The sequence below is a fragment of the Oncorhynchus kisutch genome, linkage group LG8 (assembly GCF_002021735.2).
Source record: "Oncorhynchus kisutch isolate 150728-3 linkage group LG8, Okis_V2, whole genome shotgun sequence".
In the NCBI taxonomy this organism is placed as follows: Eukaryota; Metazoa; Chordata; class Actinopteri; order Salmoniformes; family Salmonidae; genus Oncorhynchus; species Oncorhynchus kisutch.
Window position 1 is genome coordinate 36290649 of NC_034181.2, and position 26174 is coordinate 36316822.

General features: G+C 42.4%; 1 protein-coding gene across 1 annotated transcript; it reads left to right on the top strand.

Annotated features, from left to right (window-relative positions):
* The first annotated feature begins 451 nt into the window (after nucleotides 1–451).
* On the top strand, nucleotides 452–19790 carry LOC109894884 (nuclear receptor subfamily 6 group A member 1-A-like). Its single transcript, XM_031829432.1, has 10 exons — nucleotides 452–509; nucleotides 2651–2704; nucleotides 8519–8749; nucleotides 9409–9464; nucleotides 11483–11652; nucleotides 12184–12417; nucleotides 12660–12914; nucleotides 14187–14308; nucleotides 14475–14627; nucleotides 14762–19790. Exons 1-10 carry the CDS (start codon nucleotides 452–454, stop codon nucleotides 14899–14901), a joined length of 1473 nt encoding a protein of 490 aa, XP_031685292.1. The 3' UTR covers nucleotides 14902–19790.
* The last annotated feature ends 6384 nt before the right edge of the window (nucleotides 19791–26174 follow it).

The following is a 26174-nucleotide window of genomic DNA, read 5'->3' on the forward strand; positions in this document are numbered from 1 at the left end:
CCACTGCACACTTCCCTATCCCATCTGGGCAAGACATCAGAATGTTGTTCATTGACTATAGCTCAGCCTCCAACACCATAGTACCTTTCAAGCTCATCATTAAGCTCGGGGCTCTGCGTCTGAACCCCGCCCTGTGAAACTGGGTCCTAGACTTCCTTACCAATCGCCCCCAGGTGGTGAAGGTAGGAACAACACCTCAACTTCGCTGATCCTCAACACAGGGGCCCTACAAGGGTGTGTGCTCAGCCCCCTCCTTTACTCCTTGTTCACCCATGACTGCGTGGCCATGCATGTCTCCAGCTCAATCATCAAGTTTGCAGACAGCACAACAGTAGTAGGCCTGATTACCAACAATTACAAGACGGCCTACAGTGAGGAGGTGAGGGCCCTGGCAGAGTGGTGCTATGAAAGTAAACCCTCCCTCAACGTCAACAAAACGAAGGAGCTGATCATGGACTTCAGCAAACAGAAGAGGGAGCACACCCCTATCCACATCAACGGGACCGCAGGTTCCCTGGTGTACACATCTCTGACAATCTGCAATGGTCCACCCACACAGACAGTGTGGTGAAGAACTCGCAACAGGGCCTCTTCAACCTCAGGAGGCTGAAGAAATTTGGCTTGGCCCCTAAGACCTTCACAAACTTTTACAGGTGCACAATTGAGAGCATCCTGTCGGGCTGGTACGGCAACTGCACCGCCCGCAACCGCAGGGCTCTCCAGAGGATGGTGCGCTGCCCAACGCATCACCGGGGGCACACTGCCTGCCCTTCAGGGCACCTACAGCACCCGGTGTCACAGGAAGGCCAAAAAGATCAAGGACATCGACAGCCTGAGCCACGGCCTGATCACTGTGTTCTTTCCTACTGTATTTTAGTCAATGCCACTCCGACATTGCTCGTCCTAATATTTATATATTTCTTAATTCCATTCTTTTACTTTTAGATTTGTGTATTGTTGTGAATTTTTAGATACCACTGAACTGTTGGAACTAAGAACACAAGCATTTTTGCTACATCTGCAATAACATCTGCTAAATATGTGTATGTGACCGATTTGATTTGATTTGAGACAGATAGAAAGAGCGGTCGAGAAAGTCATCATGTACTGTACTTAATTAGGAGAAAGTATGCACCCTTTCCTCCCATAAAGGATTGAGTATGGATAGAGAGAGATGTAAAGAAGGGAGGGAGGGAGGGAGGGAGGGAGGGAGGGAGGGAGGGAGGGAGGGAGGGAGGGAGGGAGGGAGGGAGGGAGGGAGGGAGGGAGGGAGGGAGGGAGGGAGGGAGGGAGGGAGGGAGGGAGGGAGGGAGGGAAATTAATAGTGGAAAAGTACAGCAGATCCCTTCAACCCCCGCTGCCTTTCAGCTGGGGATGATTGTGATGGAAACACAAGACAAAACCGCTGAGTGAAATACCCTTCAGCAGGCCTTGTGGTGAGGTGGAAGAGGGAGGAACCGAGGGAGAGGAGGCAGTCACAGGACCCAGACTATAGAGAGAGAGAGGGTAGAGTTCAAGATGAAGCAAAGGCTTGACTTTACAACTCTCCCACATGTCCCGTCACTTTGGATTTATCACCCCCATCACATGATCCACGAGAAGCTGGGGGAGGGGAGGTGACCAGAACCAGGACAGAACCAGTTTGATGGACTGGACCACTGACTGCCATACAGGGAGGGGTTGGTGAGGTGGAGTCAGAGTTTGATGTGACACATTGAGATGAAGTGTTGGTGATTATATGGTGGCCATGCACTTGAAAGAGAGGGTGACAGATTTGGCAAATAAGCCTCTGCTGGTGTGAATGAAGGAAACTAACGATCATTGTTTTTTTTCTCATTTAAGGAAGTCAGGCATTTCACATGGGATGCTCAATTAAATATATGGTTTTGATGCCTTCTTTGAATTACCACATGTGCTGAAATAAAACAGACAAATGGCTCAAGGCGTCAGCGTTCTTCAGTTCGGCTGTCGGCTAGCCAAAGTCGGGTAGTCGAACCGAACGAGTGGGCTCGCATGCTTCCGAAAAAGACGTTCACTTCAAAAATGAAGAAAGGGGGGGAAAGCAGCAATATTACCCCAGGACAGTAGAGGGCGATGAGCTTGTAATAGCCATCTACGCCAAACAAGGAAGTGATGACACACCCAAACACACCCGAGAATAAAATAGTGTACAGAGTGACAGTTGGTTGGATGTGTGATTTGCCAGGGATCTACTAGATCTGATCTACCTAGCAACTCATAATAGAGATCCGGAGACAGAGAAGATGTCCGCTACAGGTTCACAATGGTTGATATAGGGGCATACGGCCGATAGAGCTATGGTGGAGTGTTTCAAGAGAGTTATTTTGGGTCCAAACTGCTGAAGAAGACCCTTTACCACCGCCAGCTGTCCTGTTAGGTACCACAACGTCAAGTCCTCATGTTTTCCTGGGAGTTTTCCTGAGAACCTCATGCGCCCTTATTCGGGTATGAAATAATTAAACTTTTTCTGTTTCTAATGCCCCTTGTTGCTGTATATATTAGTATGCATCTCTATATGAGAAGTGCAATTTTATCAAAGCTTTTGGAACACGGTTCCTGGAAAATGGTATGGTGTTTTTGTTGACCAAATTTATATATCTGACATTCTCTTGTTACCTCTTATTCACAGGTGTCCGTCTCAATAAATCTGTCTGTACCTGGAACTGCCACCACTCGTCGGAGAGTCAGAGAATGCTGAGAACACAGAGTTTCGAGCTGAATTGCATCACCCCTACAGTTGACCAATCATTGACGAAGGGGCGTAGACTTCGCCTTCAGAACTTCGGCTGGCCCTTGAGAATGTATTTTGTGTGCGCGAACAGTCGACAAAACCCTAACCAAACTCCAAAACGAACAAAAACATCACAAAATGTTGTCATAATATATGCACGAATGGTACCGAACCATTTGCGGCCACCTTTATTGAGGAGGATAGGATCCATAGTGTAAAGCAGGGCTCTCAATAAAAATATATACAATTTAAAAACCCTGGACTGCTTTTAAATTATATATTTTTTTATTGAACCTTTATTTTTTTTAGACAAGTCAGTTAAGATCAAATTCTAATTTACACTGACGGCCTACACCGGCCAAACCCACACGACGCTGGGCCAATTGTGCACCACCCTATGGGACTCCCAATCATGTCCAGTTGTGATACAGCCTGGAATAGAACCAGGGTGTTTGTAGTGATGCCTCAAGCACTGAGATGCAGTGCCTTAGACCACTGCGCCACTATTCATTAGCTGGTTAATCAGGTCAGTTAAAACGGGGGTTGAATTGAAACCCTACAGGAGGGTAGTTCTCCAGGCTTGGAAAGCCGTGGTGTTAACCTATGTGACCTCTCGCGTGCTCTCACAGCTTGTGTTTGAAGTAAAATATCAAAACAGAGCAGGGTTTTGGGCGGTCTACAACATATGCAAGACAATGCAGAGGGTGGAGCACCTTTTTAGGTGGCCATTTTGAGAAAGAGAATGAGGAGAGCTCTGAGTTCAAATAAAGGGGGAAAGTATGTGGGTCCTGTCCTCTTTTCTGGACGACTTAGAGGTGTTATTCTATTACACACAGAACAGGGGCTTTAATGACCGAAAGGCTTTTGATTTAGACCCTAAGGTGAATCTTCACTGATACCTCCACCCTTCCTTCAGCAATCAAGCTTTGTCCTCATTGTGCTCCGAGAGCCCACTTTAATCGGGCTCAAGTCACTTCATACGGAACCATTATAATAGAGTACTACAGGACATCAAGTTCTTACGTGCTGCGGTATGTAGTAGTAGTGTGAAAGCATACTGATGACACTTCTATATTTGTTACTGCACTCTGGAGTTGCTTCTGGCAGGACGTTTCTCCATTACGTTGTTAACTGTATGGCAGTGCGAAAGACCCTCGTGACATGAGTGTTCCTTATGGAAGAACAAAAATAGGTCTTGGGGTCATAAATATAATCTATTACAAACCTCAACATGTTTGTTTTGAGTAAGAGCTCCTCATTGTTCTCAGGCTGGGTGGGATGTTCACGTTAATGACCAAGGATTACATTTGAATACGTTGGCGGGACCCGAGTGAGCCTTTTGTGTGTGTACAGTATGACGACCCCAGAAGAGCGTCCCGAGGAGACAGGATTTAAGCCTCATAGGTAATCCCATTGGGCTTTAGAGGTCTTCCTTTCCCCATTAAGTAGATCTGGGAGAGGCTTTATGCTCCTTAACATTTCTCCTGCTCTGGATAATTGCCTCTAGTAACAGGAACCTTACCCTGGGCTTTGAAAGCCCACTCTGCTCCTTCTAGTAACAGGAACCTTACCCTGGGCTTTGAAAGCACACTGCTGCTTCTAGTATACTTAGAGCAGGGATGGACATATAGGACCTCTGTCATCTCTTTGACAGGATGTCTGATTCGGTTGCAGCTCTATTTAAGTTCTAAAGAAGATAAGGTTACCACTCAGTAGTAGTAGTTTAGTGTTTTATCAGTCCACAAATGTGCCCTTGTGGATAGTACCTGAGGTCTAAAAGTTGCTATCTGCCATTTTATTCGCTTTTGGCCAATCTTATACGTTCACGATAATCAGTACTTGGTTTGGACTGAAATAGGTTCCGGGACTCATTTTGGGGGCCTGTACTGTTTATATTTAGGTGCAGGAGCTCCACAAGCTAAGTACATTTGAACAGGAGCTCAAGCGGTAGCCCAAGTCAAGCACTGATGACAGATATGTAAGGTAAAGGAAGCCTTTGCACAGTATGGGTTGGCATGGGTTTGATGACCTTGTTGCTTTAGATCACTGCACCCATGTCTCCCTCTTATATCTGATGGGTTAGTCCATGCCTGGATGAGGGGAAAGTTCATGGCTATGTGAACTACTGGTTGACCAAAGGCCGTCAGTAAGAGACTTACCTCAGAGCGGCTAGGGTTCATTTATGGGTTCAGGAGAAGGTAGCATTAACCATGACCACTAAAGCTGAGTTCTCACCAGTCTCCTTCAGGACTGGGTTATGGGACCAACAACCCAGTGGTCATTATTTACTTTTGGTAGAATCCAGTGAAAGCAGTTCAGTCTGCTCTCAGTTTGCTCACTAACTATGGGAGCGCATCACAGGAGGCTGTTGAGGGGGAGGACGGCTCATAATAATGGCTGGAAGGTAGTGAATGGAATGGCATCAAACACATAGAAACCATGTGTTTGACGTGTTCGATAACATTCCATTTATTCCATTCCAGCCATTACTATGAGCCCATCCTCACCAATTAAGGTGCCACTGGCCACCTGTGGAGAGCACAAACCGCACCAGATCTCCATCTAACGGTCATCTGACATTCGCACCGCCTTTCGTTCGGTGGGGTGTGTTTTCGGGACCACCTGCCGCCGGTGGGCGTCTGACTGCCGACATTTGAGTGTAAATCTACATGTAGAATCGGTTTGAACTCAGTTTGGACCCCAGTTCTAGTCCTGGTGTACTAGGTGAGAATGGATGTCTCTCTCTGTATATTTACGAAATCTCCCAATGCAGTCTCCCATGTTGATCTGTAAACCTTCACTTTGATAACTTCACCGTTTATATTTTCTCAGTTAGTGGTCACCTGTTTTTCAGGATGAACCAGTTCACGGTACTTTATTTTGGGAGTGCTGTTTGAAGCACACTCCCTACTTTAATGTTAGCATATTTTGCATTACTCATTATATATGTATATACTGTATTCTACTGTATTTTAGTTTATGCCGCTCCGACATTGGTGTCAGGTATTTATATATTCTTAATTATATTCCTTTACTTTAGATTTGTGTTTATTGTTTTTGAAATTGTTAGATATAAAATGTTAGATATTACTGCACTGTTGGAGCTATAAACACAAGCATTTCACTACAGCCGCAATAACATCTGCTAAACATGTGTATGTGACCAATAATCGCAGTGCAAGAGGCGTCACTACAGTCCCTGGTTCGAAACCAGGCTGTATCACATCCAGACGTGATTGGGAGTCCCATAGGGCGGCGCACAATTGGCCCAGCGTCGTCCGGGTTTGGCCAGGGTTGGCCGTCATTGTAAAGAAGAATTTATTCTTAACTGACTGATATATCTTTTTTTTTAAACATTTTTATTATACTTAGTCATGGATGATGATGGTAAAGCGGGGACAACAAACCCCATGTAATTGCTGATTGACCAACAGAAACTGGGATGGGATGCCTTGTCAACTGATATCATAATTAGAAAGCTAAGACAGTAAGGTTGGGGTTGTTCTGTGTTATCTCTTCTTCTGGCAGCCGTTGCTTCACTGGGCTATTCACTGTAACCATGGCGTCAACCCATCTGTTCAGAGCTTTTATGAGGGGGGATGGTGCGGGGGTTGAGGGGTGTGTGTGTGTGTGTGTGTGTGTTTGTGCGTTGGTGGACGGGGGTTGATCGATAGGGTAGCACTAACACGGTGGACAGCAGAGAGTAGGGAAATAGGTTTTTCCGGTCTAATTCATTCTCTGCCTGCATAGTGTTTTATTATCTAACCTAGAGGTAGATGGGGATTATGCCAGCTAAGATTTTAAACAGCTTTTTTGAAGTTTGGTGTCCTCAAAGTGTGCTGGTCTGCAGATTGTGCCGTTTCTGTGGGGATTAGTAAAGTAACTAAGAATGTCAGGAGTTCACAGAGGATTGTAAGTCTTCAATTTAAATCCTTAGTTGCTTCGTCTCTTTTTGGATTTATAAGTGAATGACCCATTGATTCTTGAAGAATGTTAACTATAAATGCCGTAATCAAATCAAATCAAACTTTATTTGTCACATGCGCCAAATACACAACAGGTATTTCACCTTACCGTGAAAGGTAAGGTGAAAGTTAAACAAATATTTAATATATTTAAAAAATAATTGAAGATAGTAACACCTTATGCACTTAGTTCAAGTGTCGTTCCCCATCAGAACCCAAAAATATAAGATTGGAGTAAAACAATGTTTGTAATCAACATATATCTAAACTGTATAGCCTCAAAACATGGTTAAAACGATACATTTGGGATCATGTATGGTCAGTCCTTGCATCCGTAGCTCTAGTAGTTACATTTCTCCAGCCCAAATCCCTTAGCTTGTTTTAGTAGAACAGGAGATAACACATAGTTATTGTTTCCATTGAGGATTCTAGCTTTAAGTACATCTCTCTATGATTCCAAACTCCAACACGCACACCCAATGGAACGTGTGCACACACAGACACATGAAAGCAAGAAATGTCACTCTATAGAGATTAATGTAAAGCCAAATGCTATTTAGCATCAGCGATATTGTCATTTGGGGATAAGGGCTACCGTAGTAAGCTAGGTGTTTTGAGCTTTATTCTGTTTTCACATCTGGGTCTCTCGTGGCCACCACATGTTGTTAATCTGCTGGCTAACCTTAAGCTCAGAGCACTGTGTAATTTAACCAACTATTTTTGAATGTGCTTCATTTGGAACATCCTGTTCCACTACTTCCTCAACGGCAGCCCTTCCCTCGCCTTTACCAAAGGCCCCCAAATATCCCTCAACATGTGTTCCAAGTTACTGCCCTCACTTGCTCTTAACAACATTTCACATTTTGAAACTCTCAGAGGAAAAGCTGCACCATGTACCCTTTGAGGAAACAAGGTTTAGGCTACAATGTAAAGGCTCTGGTCGGCACTGTGTTTGCCTTCCAAAGAAGATAGCTGTGATATGAACCTACCAGTTGGCTGCTGAGGGGAAGACGTCTCATAAGAATGGCCTGATTTGGGTGGATGGAATGGTGTCAAGCATATGGAAACCATGTGTTTGATGTGTTCGATAACATTCCATTTCTTCCATTCCAGCCATTACTATGAGCCCATCCTCCCCAATTAAGGTGTCATTGCACGCCTGTGGAGTTAGAGAATCGTTATCTGTTAGTTAACTGTTAGTTGGTCTGATATATTTGAACAAATATATATTCCCTTGTCACAACAGCGTGTTATGCTCACAGTGAGAGATTTAGATCTTATGCGGGCTTGCGTTTCAATGTACTCTATATCTATGAAAAGGGGAGTGAATCTAGTCAGGTTTCACCGAGTGGTGTTAGACTATAGTCAACCTGAAGAGTTGAAATGACGCTGCCACTGTGTCTAAGGGAAAGGAGAGCCTGTAAACAAATCACCAGGCAGCCCAGCGTGTGTCGTTTAGCCTGGCCCTTTCTCTGCTCAGACCTACTGAATAAAACATTCAAGATGTCTGCCCTCTCTGCCCATTCTTCCTCCTAACATCCAGCTGGTTACACGGGTTGGCTACCCTAAGTTCCACGACGATGGTTAGAGCTGTAGGGTACATATGCTTGGTGAGGACTTATGGCAACGGGTTTCTTCTCAGATCTGAGAGCAATTTTGATCATGCTGCAATTTCTCCGTAGATATTTGTCTTTATTATGTCCAATTTGTCATTGATGTTACTTGAATGTTGCGATATGTGGCAGGCGTCTCTCGGTTTTCTGTCTCCTGTTCTAACGAGTCATTCTGTCTCTTCTGTCAGATGTTGCAGCTGACCCACGTGTTTGCCTCATCTGTGGAGACCGCGCCACAGGCCTGCACTATGGCATCATCTCCTGCGAGGGCTGCAAGGGCTTCTTCAAGCGCAGCATCTGCAACAAGCGCGTGTACCGCTGCAGCCGTGACAAGAACTGCGAAATGTCACGCAAGCAACGCAACCGCTGCCAATACTGCCGCCTGCTCAAGTGTCTACAGATGGGAATGAACCGCAAAGGTAAGAGGAGACCAAAGAGGCAAGAGTGACGAGCAGACAAGAGCCACGTATGCAGAGGCCTAGAATTCTGAGCTGAATGTACTGTACTAGAACCATAGAAGATTGTTCTAGAACCACAGATTTCATTGGAAAAGCTCCATGGGGGGTTTCCACTAGATAGCACAGCCACAAAGTCAAAATTGGCTATATATCGTAAAAAATTCTGGAAAACCAAAACAATGCCATTTAAGGTTAGGCATAAGATTATCTGTGTGGTTAGGGTTAATGCTAAGGTTTAACATGTGATTTTAAGAAGATAAATTGTATAAATGGTTAGGGGGGGATTACTTTGTGGCAGTGTTAACTAGTGATGACCCCACCCTCTTGTCAGCTCGCAGCTAGGCCCAGCTCTGTTGTTATGTAGCTAGTGCTCTCTGCTGGATTGACTGTGTAGATGAAGTTTCACATTTTGCTGTACTCTTTCCTGATGATCTGCTGTGGCACAATCATAGCAGCCACCAGGTGGAGCCATAGTACCAATGTTGCTATCACTACCCATCTAGGAATTGTACTGTACTTTAGTGTTTTTTATGTCCTGAAACCCAAACAGTATTTTTTTTTAAACCATACAGATTGTTTCTCTTATTGTGGTGCTTATGGCTGTTCTGTGTGTTTTCCAGCAATCAGGGAAGATGGCATGCCAGGAGGGAGAAACAAAAGCATTGGGCCTGTACAGGTAAATATTCACTATGCACTCTACCCCAGCTAATTACAGCTTTGTTTCCCACAGTGACTTTGATATTGCCGAACTGTCCTGAATTTTTAAAAATGTAATTTAAATTGCTTACTAAGAATTGTTATGTAAAATACTGCTCATTTCTAACCCATTGCCCTGAACTGTGATTATTGTAAATGAAATTGAACCCATCCTTGACAGTGATTTCATTAGCTGGCTTTAAACAAGGTAATTGGGCAAATCAGCATCCCTAATTGCTTGCAGCACCAGTCATGATTTACAGTGTTCAATTCAATCTATGTCATTAACTCCTCCCGAGTTGAAGTGATGAGAGAAGATCGAAAATTAGGAGGTAAAAAACACACACACAAAAAAAACAATAAACAAATCTGTCATTAACAATAGATGAAGGATTAGCCATGCTTTTCAAATATCATTTTGGCATAGCTAAGATGTGGGTCATTCCATGTCATTTCAGCAAGCCATGACACCCACCCTCTCAGATTGTTCTGAAATCATGTCTGTAGTTAGAAACAGATAAGATAAGCCTTCCAGAAGCATTATTTTGTTGAAATACAATTTGATCTCTTAGAAATTAAGCTAATTAATTGCACACAAATTGGATATTTTAATTTATAGGATTCATATAATATTCAATAATTATTGTACCTATAACATCCGATTTGGACCAAACTTTTTTGTAACCATGAGTAAGACATGAGGAATCCAAAGAAAAAAGCCACCCACAGACCCCCCTCCCCCACACCCCACATCAATCCCACTCCAAAAATAAGTATATAGTATCGTTTCCCTATGTTTGAGAAATATTATGGAGCTGAGGCTCTGAGTATTGTTTCTTCATCCTTTTTAACGTATTCTCAATTAATTTGGCAAAATATTTTTTTTTCTCCTGTTCAGAGAAATTAGTAATTGAAGTTATTGGGTTTGTGTCCCATCCTATTGTACATCCCAATTAACAAGTTCTGACCACTAGATTGTGCTGTTCCTGCTAATAGGTGATCTTTTTTTTAATATTCCCCCCAACCACCATTATTAAAGTGATAGTTCACCTAAATTCCAAATGAAATATTGCTTCTTACCCTGTAAGCAGGATGGGACATAAACAGTTCAAAGAATTACAAATTTTTCTGAACAGGGGAAAGAAAACATCAACAAATTCACAAATTCATACATTACATAGGATGAAGAAACAATACTCCAAGCCACGGCTCCATACTACTTGTCAAACATAGGGAACTGATACTATATACTCATTGTTGGGGTGGGATTGGTGTGGGGTTTGGGGGGCTTTTGACAGTTTCTTTGGATTCCTCATGTCTAACTCATTGTTAGAAAAACGTTTGGTCCAAATCAGATGTTAGGTACTATAGTTATTAAATATATGAATCCTATATATTAAAATGGCCAAATTGGGTGCAATCAATGAGCTTAATATTTTAGAGATCAAGTTATATGTCAATATTATAATGTTGCAGGAATACTTATCTGTTTCTATCAACAAAAACTATTTCAGAACAATATGAGATGGTGGGTGTTGAAATCCTCTTTCTTGTGTTTTTTTGAAGTGGAACGACCCCTGTATGTGTGGGTGCGTGCGCATGTGCATGGTGTGGCCTTGTGCCTCTGTGGAACAAGTTGTCCTAGGATAATTATACCCTGGATAACAGTGCTATGTTAATCCATTCAGATGCTTGAAAACAATGCTGTAGTATTAACAGCTAAAGACTTGAAGTACCCAGGGGAGTGAATTATAATAGTTAATGGGCTTGCCAATGCCATGACTCTTTACATATTCTCTCTCTCTCTTCCTCTCTCACTTCTCTTTCTGCTCTCTCTTTCTTCTTCTCTTTCTGCTCTCTTTCTTCTCTCTGTCTCTCTCTCTCTCTCTTCTCTTTCTGCTCTCTCTCTTCTCTTTCTCTCTATCCTCTCTCTCTCTTCTCTTTCTGCTCTCTCTCTCTCTCTCTCTCTCTCTCTCTCTCTCTGTCTCTGTGTCACAGATCACAGATGAAGAGATTGAGCGGATCATGTCAGGACAGGAGTTTAAGGAGGAAGCCAGTCTCCCGGAGCACACCTGGAGCAACAATGGTGACAGTAGTGACCACAGTTCCCCTAGCAACGGCGCCTCTGAGGGCAACCAGCCATCACCCGCATCCACTCTGTCATCCAAGTGAGTTAGCAACTCCTCTACATTAGGGAGCATCGTAGCCATTGTCAGCAGTTTGTCCATTTACGAAATAATGAACTGCCTCTGACATCTCATTGCCAAGTTAGTAAGGTGTTTGCCACTAGAAGAATGCCTGAATGCAATCTATTCAGACTTAGCAGTGATATCTGTAGAATGAATTCGTACCAGTGTCTGCTGTTCTGGCTATGGAGACATGCATAGTGTCTATCAACAAGCAGCAAGGCCAAATATAGTCTATGTAGTGTGGTGGTATCTATTTGAATCTCCCCCTGTGTCAACATCCACATATCTATATCAGCCATGTACTCTGATTATGTTAGAAATGCACAGAAATAGTTATTTATCAAATCTCAACAACATGAGCACACTTAACAATTTCTGGCATTTAGTGTAAGTACAGTATGTAGTTGAACGACTACTGTGAGTAAATTATCTCGCGGCAGTGACAGTTCTACTGTTTCCCATCATGTCTGAGGTGTGAGTGTGTTTGACCATTGTGTTTTCTCTGTCCAGTCGCTCTGTAGAGATGAATGGCGGCTACACGGCGGCTCTCAGGGACCAGTACATGAACACCCCCATGAACACCCCCTACCAGCTTCTACCTCACCTCTTCAGCTACCATGCCCAGTCAGGCCTGCTGGCCCCACAGCCCCGCAGCCTCTACCCCCAGTCACACCCCCTGGTGCTGCAGCTAGTGGCTGCAGAGGACCTGGCCCCACTGACCACCCCCATGCTGATAGAGGATGGGTGAGTATGTCTGCTTAACCGGAAATATCTGCTGAGCACTCAAACCGTGGCATGTTTTTTCTGACATAACAATTCCAGCAGACATCTATCTGGAAATGTATTTTACAATATGAATTGTTCAACCATGTGACCAGGTCAGCTACAACTCCTGGCCCAATACAATAAACATGAACACTTTGCTGTTATGAAGCCTGTCGCTATTCACATCCGCGTCTCTCTGTCTCCCCTGTTATGTGTGTCAGGTACAAGGTGACTCAGGTGGAGTTGTTTGCGCTGCTGTGTCGTCTGGCCGACGAGCTGCTGTTTCGTCAGATCTCGTGGATCAAGAAACTGCCGTTCTTCTGCGAGCTGTCCATCGAGGACTACACCTGTCTGCTCAGCTCCACCTGGCAGGAGCTCATCCTGCTCTCCTGCCTCACCATCTACAGTGCGCAGATCTTTGGAGACCTGGCCGACGTCACCGCCAAGTACACGCCCTCTGAGGACGAGATGCAGGGGTGAGTATTGCCTGACAGTGGGAACACTGTCAGGTTTAAACAATGATACTAGGTTGTGTTCATAGGTTTATTTTGGAATCATTGTATGGAAAGAGACCATTTAGCTGGGACACCCTCCTCTTCTGCCGAGTGGCGCAGCGGTCTAAAGACACTGCATTTCAGTGCTTGAGGCGTCACTACAGACACCCTGTTTCGATTCCAGGCTGTATCAAAACCGGCCATGATTGGGAGTCCCATAGGGTGGCCACAATTGGCCCAGCGTCTTCCGGGTTTAGCCGGTATAGGCCGTCATTTAAAAAATGTCAATAAAATTCTCCTTTTGTGTTGGGATTCAGGCATCAGATGTTAGAAGGCAATAGTGTTTGCTTACCTGGACTAATGTTATTGTAGTATTTTTGGGAGGTGTGGTGGCTGAATACGGCTCTTAAGAGAAGGGATGATGTCAACATTTGAGTTGTGTTTCCTTCTGCAACAACAGTCTCCTACAGAGACCACCGTTCCACTCTGTGAGTTCACCATCTCTAAAGGCTGTGATATTTCCACCATTACATCGGGGTATATTGGTTTTGGAAGTGTGCCAGTGAACTGTCCTGTGAGGTGGATGACTCCTCAGGACTGTGGCTAGCACTGTCTGGGCCATTATGAAATACAGGTCTGTCCCTCTGTCCCAGATTGGCCATAATACTGTGGGGGCTTTTGGCTGTGTGTAAATCAGACCAGAATTATCAGCCCTTTTGGCACACTTCTTCCTCATTTTCTATTGGATTTACGACTGGGTTGTGTTGCAAAGGCCCATTTGCCTGCAGTTTGCACATTCAAGGAGAAGGTGTCTGATTTACTAAGCCAGTGCTAAGCGGTGTGTAGGCACATGTACTAAAGAGATCAAGATTTAAGGGGAGCTGCAGAGACCGGTATAGAGATTGATGAGTACAGTTGTTCAGTTTGCCGTGTTTAAGTACATGCTGCTTCCTTAAAGCTAAAGGAAATGTTTAGTCAGCGAGATGAATGTCCTTAATCACTTGTAGTGGATCAGACCCCCCCCCCCCCCCCCCCCCCCACCCCTCCTGCTCATCATCTTATTACGGTCATGATTGAATCAACTATCATAAATCTACTCTCCCTTAACTTGGTTATTTCTTTGTGATTTTCCACTTCTGTAGCTGTGTGTACAAGAGATGGTAGTCTTGTTGATTTTGTGGGTTGTTTACGAGTGATCGCGCGTGCGTATCACATTTCACAATCTCACCATGTTTTTGTATGCTTCCTCTCCAGGTTCAGTGAGAATGGCATGGAGGTGATGGAGAGGCTGATCTATCTGTTCCGCAAGTTCCACCAGTTGAAGGTCAGCAACGAGGAGTACGCCTGCATGAAAGCCATCAACTTCTTGAACCAAGGTAACACACACACACACACACAGTCAGACACAGCACTGATCCTTCAGGGATTTTCTGAACTGCTCTGCTGCTCAGATGCTTTATTGAATAAAAAGAATGCAAACGTCACACATACATGAACAGTAGCTAAGGTCCTCTCCTCAATGTGTCCCTGTCTGTCGTGCAGATATCCGTGGTCTGACTAACGTCTCCCAGTTGGAGCAGCTAAACAAGCGCTACTGGTACGTGTGTCAGGACTACACTGAGTACAAGTACCCTCACCAGCCCAAACGCTTCCCCGAGATCATGATGTGTCTGCCAGAGATCCGTTTCATGGCAGGTAAGTTGGGGCATCTATCAGGGATTGGCATGGCGGGCGGTGTATTACGAAATGCTAATATAAAGGTCCATAACAAGGTAGGCGATAGGATAATTGCTCTGTACTCACACCCTGTGAAACATGTTTCTTTCCAGGCAAGCTGGTGAATGTTCCCCTGGAACAGCTCCCCCTTTTGTTCAAAGCAGTCTTGCACTCCTGCAAATCCAGCCTAATCAGCTACAGGACAGGAAGTTCCCCCTGTCTGACTTCTACGGGTACCTCCCCTGGGAACTGAGCCCTGCCCTGCTGGCTCTAGGACCGCCCCTTTACTCAGAGCTGGCCTAGGGGGCAGGGCAAGGGACTGGTCCTCCTTCCTGTGAATGTGACAAGCAGCTAGTTTTATAAAGCTTTTTTTTTTCTCTATATATTTATTACATGACAGAGCTGAATGTATGCTGATTTATGCTGTGCACATGCTTCTGTACAAACTAAATGCACATTGATGCATTGGTCTTTGGAGTTTACAAGTGTGTATCCGATTGCTCAATGTGTGGGTGTTGCCATTGTTAGAACTTGATTTTAAACATTTATTTTATTCGGATGGGGCCGGATATAAATGAGTTGACAAGTGTTTTGAGACTACCTCAGGAAGATGTTGTTTCTATTTTCAGGTACCTTTTTCTCTACGTTTTGAAATGAAGAGTTGCCCAGTCTAAATCCAATCCCTGTAAATGCTTTAAACTCCTGAATCATAGATTGATAAGTAGGCCTTTACCACGAAATTGACCAAAGGCATTGCTGTACCAAAGATTTTTTTTAAAGCGTTCACCCCTGCAATCAACAAATGAATGTTCACTACAGGTGTATTGTCTCCCTTCTTGTCGTATTTTTCTATACTGTGTTACACACACTATCTCTTTCAGAACCCACAGACAGACTTCCTGTAAGGGATGGGCTGGTCTGTTTTGAACATTCCTAGACTTTCGGTGAGGTGACACTTAGCTGGATTGTGGGATCTTCGTAGAAAACGAGCATACGGGTATTTTCTACAATCATTGACTGCGGAACAAATTAAATTGCAGGGGTAGGGGACGTTTGCTGTTAGCTGTATTGATTTTTGTTGTTGTTGACCAAAGTGTTATGCAAAGCTTTTTCAAGCAGAACCCATAGATGGGCAATGAGCCGATAGCTCAATGTAATGATTTCTTATCAATGAAGGACCCGAATAAGAAATGAATCAATGTGCGTCGGAGCTGGAGGGGAGACCTTCTGCTGACAGACAGACACACAGTGCAGCTGGTTCCCATCCTAACCCCTAACGATGAGACACCACAGACAAAGGCCCCACTGTCTTCCCTCCTAGTCCCTGTAGCACCCATCTGTTGCTCCAGACATACAACTTTTAGCCCTCCACTGGTACTCCCTTGCCCAATCCTTAGCCTCTGCACATGCTCATTGGGTTGGTGGTCCGGTCCGCACAGTTAGGCTAGAAGGAAATGCTGGCCTGCTCATTTTTACTACTACATCTTTAGACAGTGTTGGGTTCGGAATGCTCAGGTGACTACTTTTTTGGCTGTAAAAGAGGAGAGACAGAGGAGACATTAGGGGCTTGTCTATTAATCTGGAAGGACTAGAGGTTACTTCCGGCTTGCACATCATCTAAGACAGATATGCACATTGTTAAAAAATAAAAAAACATACGGAGAAATAGGTTCTTTATTTTCTAAGTATGAAATGACAATTTTTCCCACTTGAAGAGTCTTTTTTGATCATTCAGGTTTTATCTGTTTCCTAGTAACCGTTGTTTGAACATTTGGGGCAATGCAGTCCTTAAAATGACTCTCTTTTATGCGTGCTGTGGTGAGGCAGGACACATTCTTTGACCATGAACTTGGCAAAGTCCCCACCCTGCATGCTCCTCTCTCTCAGGTCCTTGTGGACCTGTATTTAAACAGGGTAAAGTGAGTGTTGTATATTGCATTCAGGAGTTATTCAGTGATCACAATGCTGATGTACTTGTAGGATTCGTAGTCGTAGGATTCAGGACATTGTAGGTCCTTCTTAGAAGGTGTTTTCTTTTTCAAATATTTTCCTGTTTTTATGAAAGTGAATGTGTTGGTTTTAAAGGGCATGTTTTGGAACAGATTGTTTTTGACCAGATTTTAAACAACTGGTGAACCAGTGCTCCCAGTTCAGTGTTGAGATGATTTGGCTGAAGGTGGCCTGAGACAGGGCCGAAATGCCAGAGATGTCCCCTTTCCAAACTGAGCATGCTCAAAATAACCTCAACTATCAGGTAGGCTTACTCTCTCCCTTCATCACTACTGTAAGTCCAGCCTCGTTTGTCTTGCTCAGCCTTAACACTACTACCTACCTGCCTTAAAGGAGTACTCCACCCCCCCAAAAAATCTATGTTTTGTTATTTGTTTCATTTGTCCATTGTTGACATAGTGCCAAAAATGTTTTGCTGGTCAGCAATCAATTTTCAAGATATGTAACTTTTAAAATACAGAAATCCTCCCCATATGATGCATCACTGGGTGGGATGTTCCTTTAACACTGTACTATCTTATGCCCTGAACCACCCTTTGAATACTTTCTCCAATGGTGTGTTCTTTGTTTCAGTAGTTTTCAAGTAGCCACCTTTCCATCTTTTGTTTTTATACATTTTCAATGTTATTGTTAAAACTAGAATCCTTAATTAGAACAATAACAAAGTGGGCACCCCGCCTCTGTTTTGGTAAAAAGCTTGAGGGATGGGCCTGGAGAAATGTAACCACTCTCAAATTCATAGACAGAGCTATGGATGCAAGGACTGACCATCCAGGACATTCATTCTAGTTTTAACCATGTTTTGAGTTTATTTGTTTACGTTGACATTACAATTCTTTCTGATGGATGTTGGATGTGATTCTATCAACTCTCTGCTGTAATTTAAGTTCCAAAAGAATATAGTGTTTATGGTATTGATATTACAATTCAAAATTGTTTATGGATTGGTCACTCTTTACTATTACCAAAGACATGTTACAGAGTTGATGAGTAAAAGGATATCTGCAGACAGTGAATTAACTCGGTCAGAAGACAGTCACCTGTGAAACTGGTAAATATGATGCACGATCCTTCACATGCAAAGCCTTCACTGTATTCCTCAGTGTCATTTGGGCCTGAGGTGTGGAGTTTTCAACACAGATATTAGAACGGAGTCGCACACCGTGGCTTCCTACTTTTCTTTCAGTTCACCATCTGTGAACAAAGCAGAGAACATTGATGTGTGCCAGAATTCACGGTGGAGAGTAGCCAGCCACTGGTCTGGGGGGGCTCAGTGCATATGGCACTCCTAAACTCAGGGATCAGACATTTTTAGGGTACTTGTGTTTGAGATCCTAGCCCAGTGCTGCTGCTGCCATACAGTGTCACTCTGGCCATCATACATGAATATAGGGACTCTTAAGTGGCAGGTTCTTCGTTGCAGTCTCTTTTAAAATCAAACGTCACATTGCTACCTTGCTGCCAACACCTCTCATGTTTTGAAACACATGTAATACAAACTCATTACCATTCTCACTATTTTCTGGAATGTGTTTTTACAGATAATGGATATGTAATTTGCAATTTCTATACTGAAACTACCTCTTTTTGTGTGTCATCACGTTGCTTACTCTCACACAGGTAATGTAAAAAAAAAAAAAAAACATATTTATTGGTTTCATTGCACCAATGTTCTGTTATTTTGTGTCTCTCATTTCATCCAGTTACCTCACTGTTACCTATTTTGCATGTAAACGTTTCCTCATATGTTTTTCCGTGGTACCTCAGGACAAACTGCAGCCTCGCCCTTGGTGGATGGGAGTCAGTTTGACCACCGTGCGGCAGTTTACATTTACAACTTTTTTTCTGCGATCGATCATGTAGTTTACAACGTCACACCAAGTGATCAATGAAAAAAGGATCAGACTGATGACTTATCTACCACGTCATGACCGTACACTACCAATCATTAACACACCTGATTACCATACCAAATCATTTCTGTGGGAATCTCGGCATACTGTATGTAATCACATGTCATTTGTTCACTTTTCTGCGGTCGTTTTATCAATACTTCCCATTTTACTGGTGTAGTGTTTCTTTGTACAGTTTTGTACAGCAACATATAACCCAGTATGGTATTCCAATCAATGTATTGTGTTCCTTCACTATATCTATATAGTTGTCAAGATGGGGTGTACCAAACAATGTAAAGGCAAAGTGTAAAGACTTTAATAGGGTTAAATGATCAGTATCATGTTTGATATTTAGAATGCTGCTTGTGAGTGATTATTCATTAGAATGTAACTTTGGCCCTTTTGCCATTTCCTGTTAACATGCTTTCCTTCACTCATCTCAACAATGAATGGTTTTCTGTTATAACAGTGTTATTACAAGCTTATACATTGTTATTACAAGCTTATTCAGTGTTATTACAATTCATTCGTTGAAGCTCCTTGTTAAGGAGCCCACAATGGGGCAACTAGAGCAGATAAAATCACAACATATCTCAGGGAACAACGTCTTAAAGTATTTCCATTTCATCTGCACCACTGGATACGCAGATGAAATGCATGACATTTTTATCTGCCATGTTTGTTTGTTTTCTCCTTAAAGGGATACTTTAAGGGATCCCCAGAGTCAGATGAACTCATGGATACCATTTTTATGTCTCTGCATCCAGTACGAGGGAAGTTAGAGGTAGTTTCGCGAGCCAATTGCTAAGTACCGTTAGCTCAATGAATGGAACTCAATGGCAACAACTAGCATGCTAGCTGTTACCATAGATTTCCAGTCATTGCGCTGATTCAGAGGGGTTGGGTTAAATGCGGAAGACACATTTCAGGTGAAGGCATTCAGTTGTACAACTGACTAATGCTAGTTAGAAGTTGCGCTGACGCTAGTTAGCAACTTCCTTCAAACTGCACACAGAGACATAAAATGGTATCCACGAGCTCATCTGACTCTGGGGAAGTAGATTAAGGGTTTCATTGCCAAAATCCCGAAGTATCCCTTTAAATCTTTTGAAAAACCTCTCTCCTCTGCTTTTCTTACTTGAACTACCTGTGACAAATGTGATCCATATGTGTTAAACGCATGTTTAGAATATGTTAGGACTTGAAACCAAATAAATGTGAACGTTATGCAACTGTGCAATTGTTGTCGTGTCTATTATTATTTAACAGGTAGTGACTGGTGTGAAGAGTCTCTACGCTTCCCTTTTGTTTGGTGCTTATTTGCTGTACAAAAAAGAACCGTTGCGATCTGATCATTCTATCGGATAGTATTACAGTTTTTCTCAATCGCTAAAACACCATTTCTGAAACCTTGCTCCATTTCCTGAAAACATTAAACACAAAACCTCATCTTCAAGCACTATTTAAATAACCTCTGACTCCTCTTGCAAAATGAAACATTCGCCTCAAAACAGTTTTACCTGTGTTCAAAGTCACACTGCTATCATAAACAAAGTGATCAAAATGATATACACTCTCAAGCAGTCGGTAAACAATACACAGAAAAATAGAAAACACATTGTTCAAAACATACAATTCTCAGAGAGAAGTACATTTTTTATCAAAAAAAATATTCATATTTTTCTGTCATTGTCTTTTGATGAACGAAAACATGTTCTATCATAGTAGCTCAAAATGTATCAGAAATTACTACTCTGCTTTGCTCTTTGCAATTTAGTTTTTTGTTCTTTTTTGTTCTGTTTGCTCTCTGAACTGGCTTATATTGGTTGTGTCGCATCATTTGAAACAGGTTAAATCAATTATGAGTGGTTGTGTTCAATCAATGACATATGTTCTCTATTTGTTTTTGATTGTTGCCACTTGTGTTTACCAGTATGGATGACATGTGCATTAGAGTGCAGAATGTGTTTTGAGAATGAGGATGTGTTTAGAATTTTGCTGAAAAGTCGAATTGAGATCTGCAAATTGTGTTTTACCATGTGAAATGGTTTAAGGTATTGACAACAGACTGCATAATTAGCTAAATGAGTCCAGGCAACTGAGAACTTTGTTCAGCCAATGGGCTTTAGTGTTTTACCAATTGAGAAAAACTGTAAGCTTACCAAGACATGTACATCTAGGGTTTAAGGGACACACTCTTTCTCTGTCATTTGAAGCCCATCAGCATATTTTGGATGGGCCTAATCTGTGTGTCCATGACCCATCCAGCCTAATTTGTTTTGCAGACTGAGAAAGCCTATCATTCACACACACACACACACAAAAACAAACCGTTCCTGCATTCGAGGGAGAAAGATCTGTATCTAGACAACATGAATTATGATCATCTACATTTAGGGTGTAACTAAAACGCAGGACCAGGGACAGGACCACAGTACACTGCACCTTTTGGTAGAACCTGTATGCTAAATCTGAATGGAACTGCAATGCATATGGAAGTGTAAAGCAATGAATCTCAATGTCGTCCTTAATATAGTCAAAGAAGAGGAGGAGATCGAGGCCAAACACACGATTGACAGTAACATTGTCCTGTTTAGGTTATCTGGAGATTGATCAGTGGAGCTGCTGCTTGCATCATGTCTGTGATCCGGCCCAGGAGTGGTCCATTGCCAGAGGGGGGCCTACTTATCTGCTCAAGGCTGAGAGAGGCGAGGGGATTTTGACAGGCTGTACTAACAGCAGCCCCTCTTCTCTCCCCTGACAGGATCCACTCCTTCACTGACTGACCTCCACTCTCAGGCCCACTCAAGGCTGGAGGTGTGGAGTCCCTTTCAATGGAAATGTATCATGCAGGGATAACAAAGGGTATGAAGGGGAAAATATATCTTGTGCATGGATTGTGTTGAATATGATGGTGTATACCTGACATAATAGCAAAACCTATCAATACCACTATTTACTATCTACCACTCACAATAGAGAAATGGGCCATACCATGACAAATGCAGTATACACAATTCAATGCGTTATGATAACACTATAAAAGTCACAAAATCAATAACATTGTCAAGACCAACATTTTCAAAACCAAACATGGTTATAGTATGTGTTGTGCAGCTCCCAGTCAGGTTGAGAGATCTTAATTGCAGGCCCCTGCAGCGTTAGGTTTTAGTTGGCCCACCGTAGCGGGAGCTGCCCTTTAGAAATGCCACCCTCTGAGCCAGGTTCTCTTATCAGAACTAAAAGTCCAATATCCTATCTCTTTGATAAGAGCCAGAGGTTTGATAAACACAGAGTTGGAGCTGAGATATAAGAGCACAGTACCACAGACTTAGGGGAGGATTTGCTGCTTTGATTAAGATGTGAAGACAATCTAGAGGAAATGACATCTTTACTTGTCCTGCCAAGGGGTTTCGTCATAACAAGCCTTTGGGATTCACGCATTCCTCCAACTGCACCATCATGTGTTCATTTTGTTTGCTCAATGCCTTGACGATGTATGCTGTAATGTGACTTTGTTGGTAGCAGTGGTGGTGTCGGTGTTTAATTGAACTAGCCCCGTGACACCTGCCTGTGCTTTAGGTTGAGCCCATTTACGTTGCTCTTGGAGACATGTCAAGGCTAGGCCTGACGCCCTCACCAAAATGAGAGAGATACAAGTGAAGAGAGAGAGAGAGAGGGGGATGGAGAAAGTGAGGTAAGAAAAAATCCTTAGAGAGGGTGGATAAAGACATAGATAGAAGAGAGAGCGGGAGAGAGAGAGAGAGAGAGAGAGAGAGAGAGAGAGAGAGAGAGAGAGAGAGAGAGAGAGAGAGAGAGAAAGAAAGAGCATTTCGGGAGCATGTAGCATGGACTATAGGGAAATGGTGGTGGCATCAGAGAAATGTGAGGGAACAAGGTTAGATCCCTCTGAACGTGTGTCAGTTGGCGGAGGGTGAGGAATGGTGGGACTGTTATCGTAAGGCAGCGGGGCTGGAGTGCGCCAGGGTCAAGGGGAACAACATGATAGGGCTCCCCCAAGGAGAGTGGGGAGATGTGGAGAGGGGGGAGACAAGAGAGAGAGGGGGAGAGGGGGAGATGACCACACCTGGAGAAACCACGCTTCAGGAGCGTGGCAGAAAGGACACAGGCCAATAAATCCGAGAGGACACTGATAGGCCTGAACTGTCAAGGCTGAAAGACCCTTGAATCTTCTGGTTGTTAAAGGAGAAATATGCAGTTTAAACAATAACACAGTTGGGCCTGGAGAAATGTAACCACTGTCAAATTCATAGACAGAGCAATGAATGCAATTGACTGATCATCCATGATATTAAAATTAATAATTTTAACCATGTTTTGGGGCTATGTTGCTTACAAACAATGGAGTAGAGCAAGCTTATATTTTGAGTTCTTACTGTATATGTTATTCTTCAAGAATCAATGGGTATATAATGAATTTAAAAGTTTAAAAAGTAAATTTTTTTAAATATTTTTTATCAATGTACCAATGCCAGATTGCCTCTTTAAAGATGTACAACAGTGTCACGACTTCCGCCGAAGTCGGTCCCTCTCCTTGTTCGGGCGGCGTTCGGCGGTCGAAGTCACCGACCTTCTAGCCATCGCCGATCCTCTTTTCATTTTCCTTTGGTTTTGTCTTGTCTTCCATCACATCTGGTTCCAATCCCATCAATTACGTGTTGTGTATTTAACCCTCTGTTCCCCCTCATGTCCTTGTTGGTGATTGTTTGTTGTAAGAGCTTGTGCACGTCTGTCCTGGTGTGCGTCGGGTTATGTACCCATTATTTTATTGTTCTGTTTTCCGGTGGGGTTTTTGTTATTAAACTGCGCCGTTTGGAAACGCTGTTTTTGCTCTCCTGCGTCTGACTTCTCTGCCACCAGTACGCACCCCTTACAAACAGGAACAAATTACATGTCTGTTGAGTTTATAAGGAAATAACGATCGAAAATTGATTAAAATATTGTTTTAAATATTGTTTAAGATATGTTTGGCCTTATAAATATACATATATTTTAAACATATATATTTTGTTCTTCTCTCCTCAGATTATCTGTCTGGTGTCAGAGATTTATAATGGACAAAAAGATATAAATGCTACAATCTTACCTAATGAACAGCTACCAGGCTGTTGTAACCTTGAATGGGCTTCTGGCAGACGCCAACATTTGAACATCTGGTTGTCCAGTTAATCACTTCAATCTGATTCCCTTCACTAGAGCATGCTCATAAATGGAAACAACATTTTAATAAATGCTCATATCAAACATTGAGCGATATAACCCTGATTCTCAGGGCCAGGAAATGAAATTGAGGGAAAACAAATGAGAATTTGTTTAAAGTTTTGTTTTTGCGTCTATAACACTTTGGAGGCAAAAGAGATTGAGGACTTTTAGATCTGTCTCCAAATTTTGAGAGGAGAGTTTTGGTCAAGGACAGCCCCAGGAGGTTTGCCAGGCGGTAACAGTAATATCTGTACTGTACATGTTAAAGTGGCTGTACTGTCCAGAGAGTCCATATTGACAGATCCAACTCAAACGTTTATTATAGTACACTACTCTGTACTAGACAACTGGGTTGCTCCTGTCTTTCTCATTACTGAATGTTTTGCCAAACAAACATTTATAAATGCGGTTTCTGAAGATTTCTGACATGTTAAAATGTGGAGGACAGAGAATTTTTGGACTGAAGTGAAAGCGGAATAATATTCTGAAGAGAGATGTGCCACAACAATGGACTGTATAGGCCCTTTGATGCATACCAAGTTGATACTGCATGAAATTACTTTGACTGCTATAATGGATTATCAAACCAAAATATAGGGATATGTTTAAGTGTGTGCAAGGTTTCATTTGAGGATGACCTTGTGAGGGCATGTTTCTATTGTTGTTGAACACAAAGCTGACTAACGGAAAGGGCTGTTAAATTTCAGTAATAAGTCAAGGCCAAGGAATGGTGTTAATGTATTGAGGTGCTCCATCTATGCTGTAGGCCTTGGCTTGCATCTCCCAGCTCTGAGCATCAATAAGGCTAAGCACAAATACTGAAAGTGCTGCATTGTTTTATTGGTTTCTCACAATTATTATTCAATACCATCTCCTACTACCTTATTATTACTACTTACTTACTTACTAATTACTTACTTACTTACTAATTACTTACTTACTAATTACTTACTAATTACTTACTTACTAATTACTTACTAATTACTTACTTACTAATTACTTACTTACTAATTACTTACTTACTTAGTGGTGTAAAGTACTTAAGTAAAAAATACTTTAAAGTACTACATAAGTAGCTTTTGGGGGTATCTGTACTTTACTATTTCTATGTTTGACAACTTTTACTTTTGCTTCACAACATTCCTAATGAAAATAATGTACTTTTTACTCCATACATTTTCCCTGACACCCAAAAGTTCTTGTTACATTTTCCCTGACACCCAAAAGTTCTTGTTACATTTTCCCTGACACCCAAAAGTTCATGTTACATTTTCCCTGACACCCAAAAGTTCTTGTTACATTTTCCCTGACACCCAAAAGTTCTTGTTACATTTTCCCTGACACCCAAAATTTCTTGTTACATTTTCCCTGACACCCAAAAGTTCTTGTTACATTTTCCCTGACACCCAAAGGTTCTTGTTACATTTCGAAATGCTTAGCAGGACAGAAAATGGTCCAATTCACACACTGATCAAGAGAACATCCCTAGTCATCCCTACGGACTCTTATCTGGCGGACTCACTAAGCACAGATGTTTGTTAATTATGCCTGAGTGTTGGAGTGTGCCCCTGGCTATCTGGGAATTTCAAAAATCAAGACAACTGTGCAGTCTTTTTTTCTTAATATAAGTCATTTGAAAAGATGTATACTTTTACTTTTGATACTTAAGTAAGTATACATACTTTTTGACTTTTACTCAAGTAAAACCATTTCTGGGTGACTATTAAAGTATCTTTACTTTTACTCAAGTATGACATTTGGATACTTTTTCCACCACTGTACTTACTACTACTACTACTTAGTGCTTACTTCTTATAACAATGAATAGCTAATACAATCCCCAATGCTCACAGTAGGCCTGCTGTGCATGCTTCAACTACTGAAAGAGTGTTTGCTTTTGTCGTCCTTGGTAGTTTATATGCATTACGATGGTAGTCCATATACATAGAGTAGACCACCAGAGGGCATAACTCCAAAATAGTCATAACAGATACACATGTTCATCTTGTCCATCACATTTCATCAAACCCCATGGTCTATTGTAAATGTGACTAATATGGACATATGAAACTCTTTGAGGGAAAAAAAGATTTGAGTTCCAAAGTAATTCTAGCTCTTAGTTAAGAGTTTGTGGTTTTAACCTTTGACCTTGTGGGAAGACACTGGCAGAAACCCCTTGCACATTTGCTTTCTTAAGATGCTATTGTAGTTTGACCATCTTCGCTCCTCCTCCATGTGTTAAGTTTGATTTAGTTTGTGCAGTACCCTTACCCAATGGACAAACGGAAGACACTGACATGTGTATTGAGCCGGGGGTTATCGTATTGTTCATGCTTGCTTTGTGATTTGTTATTGACAAGTAGAAATGTAGTCTCTCCATATGCGTATACTCTTCTTC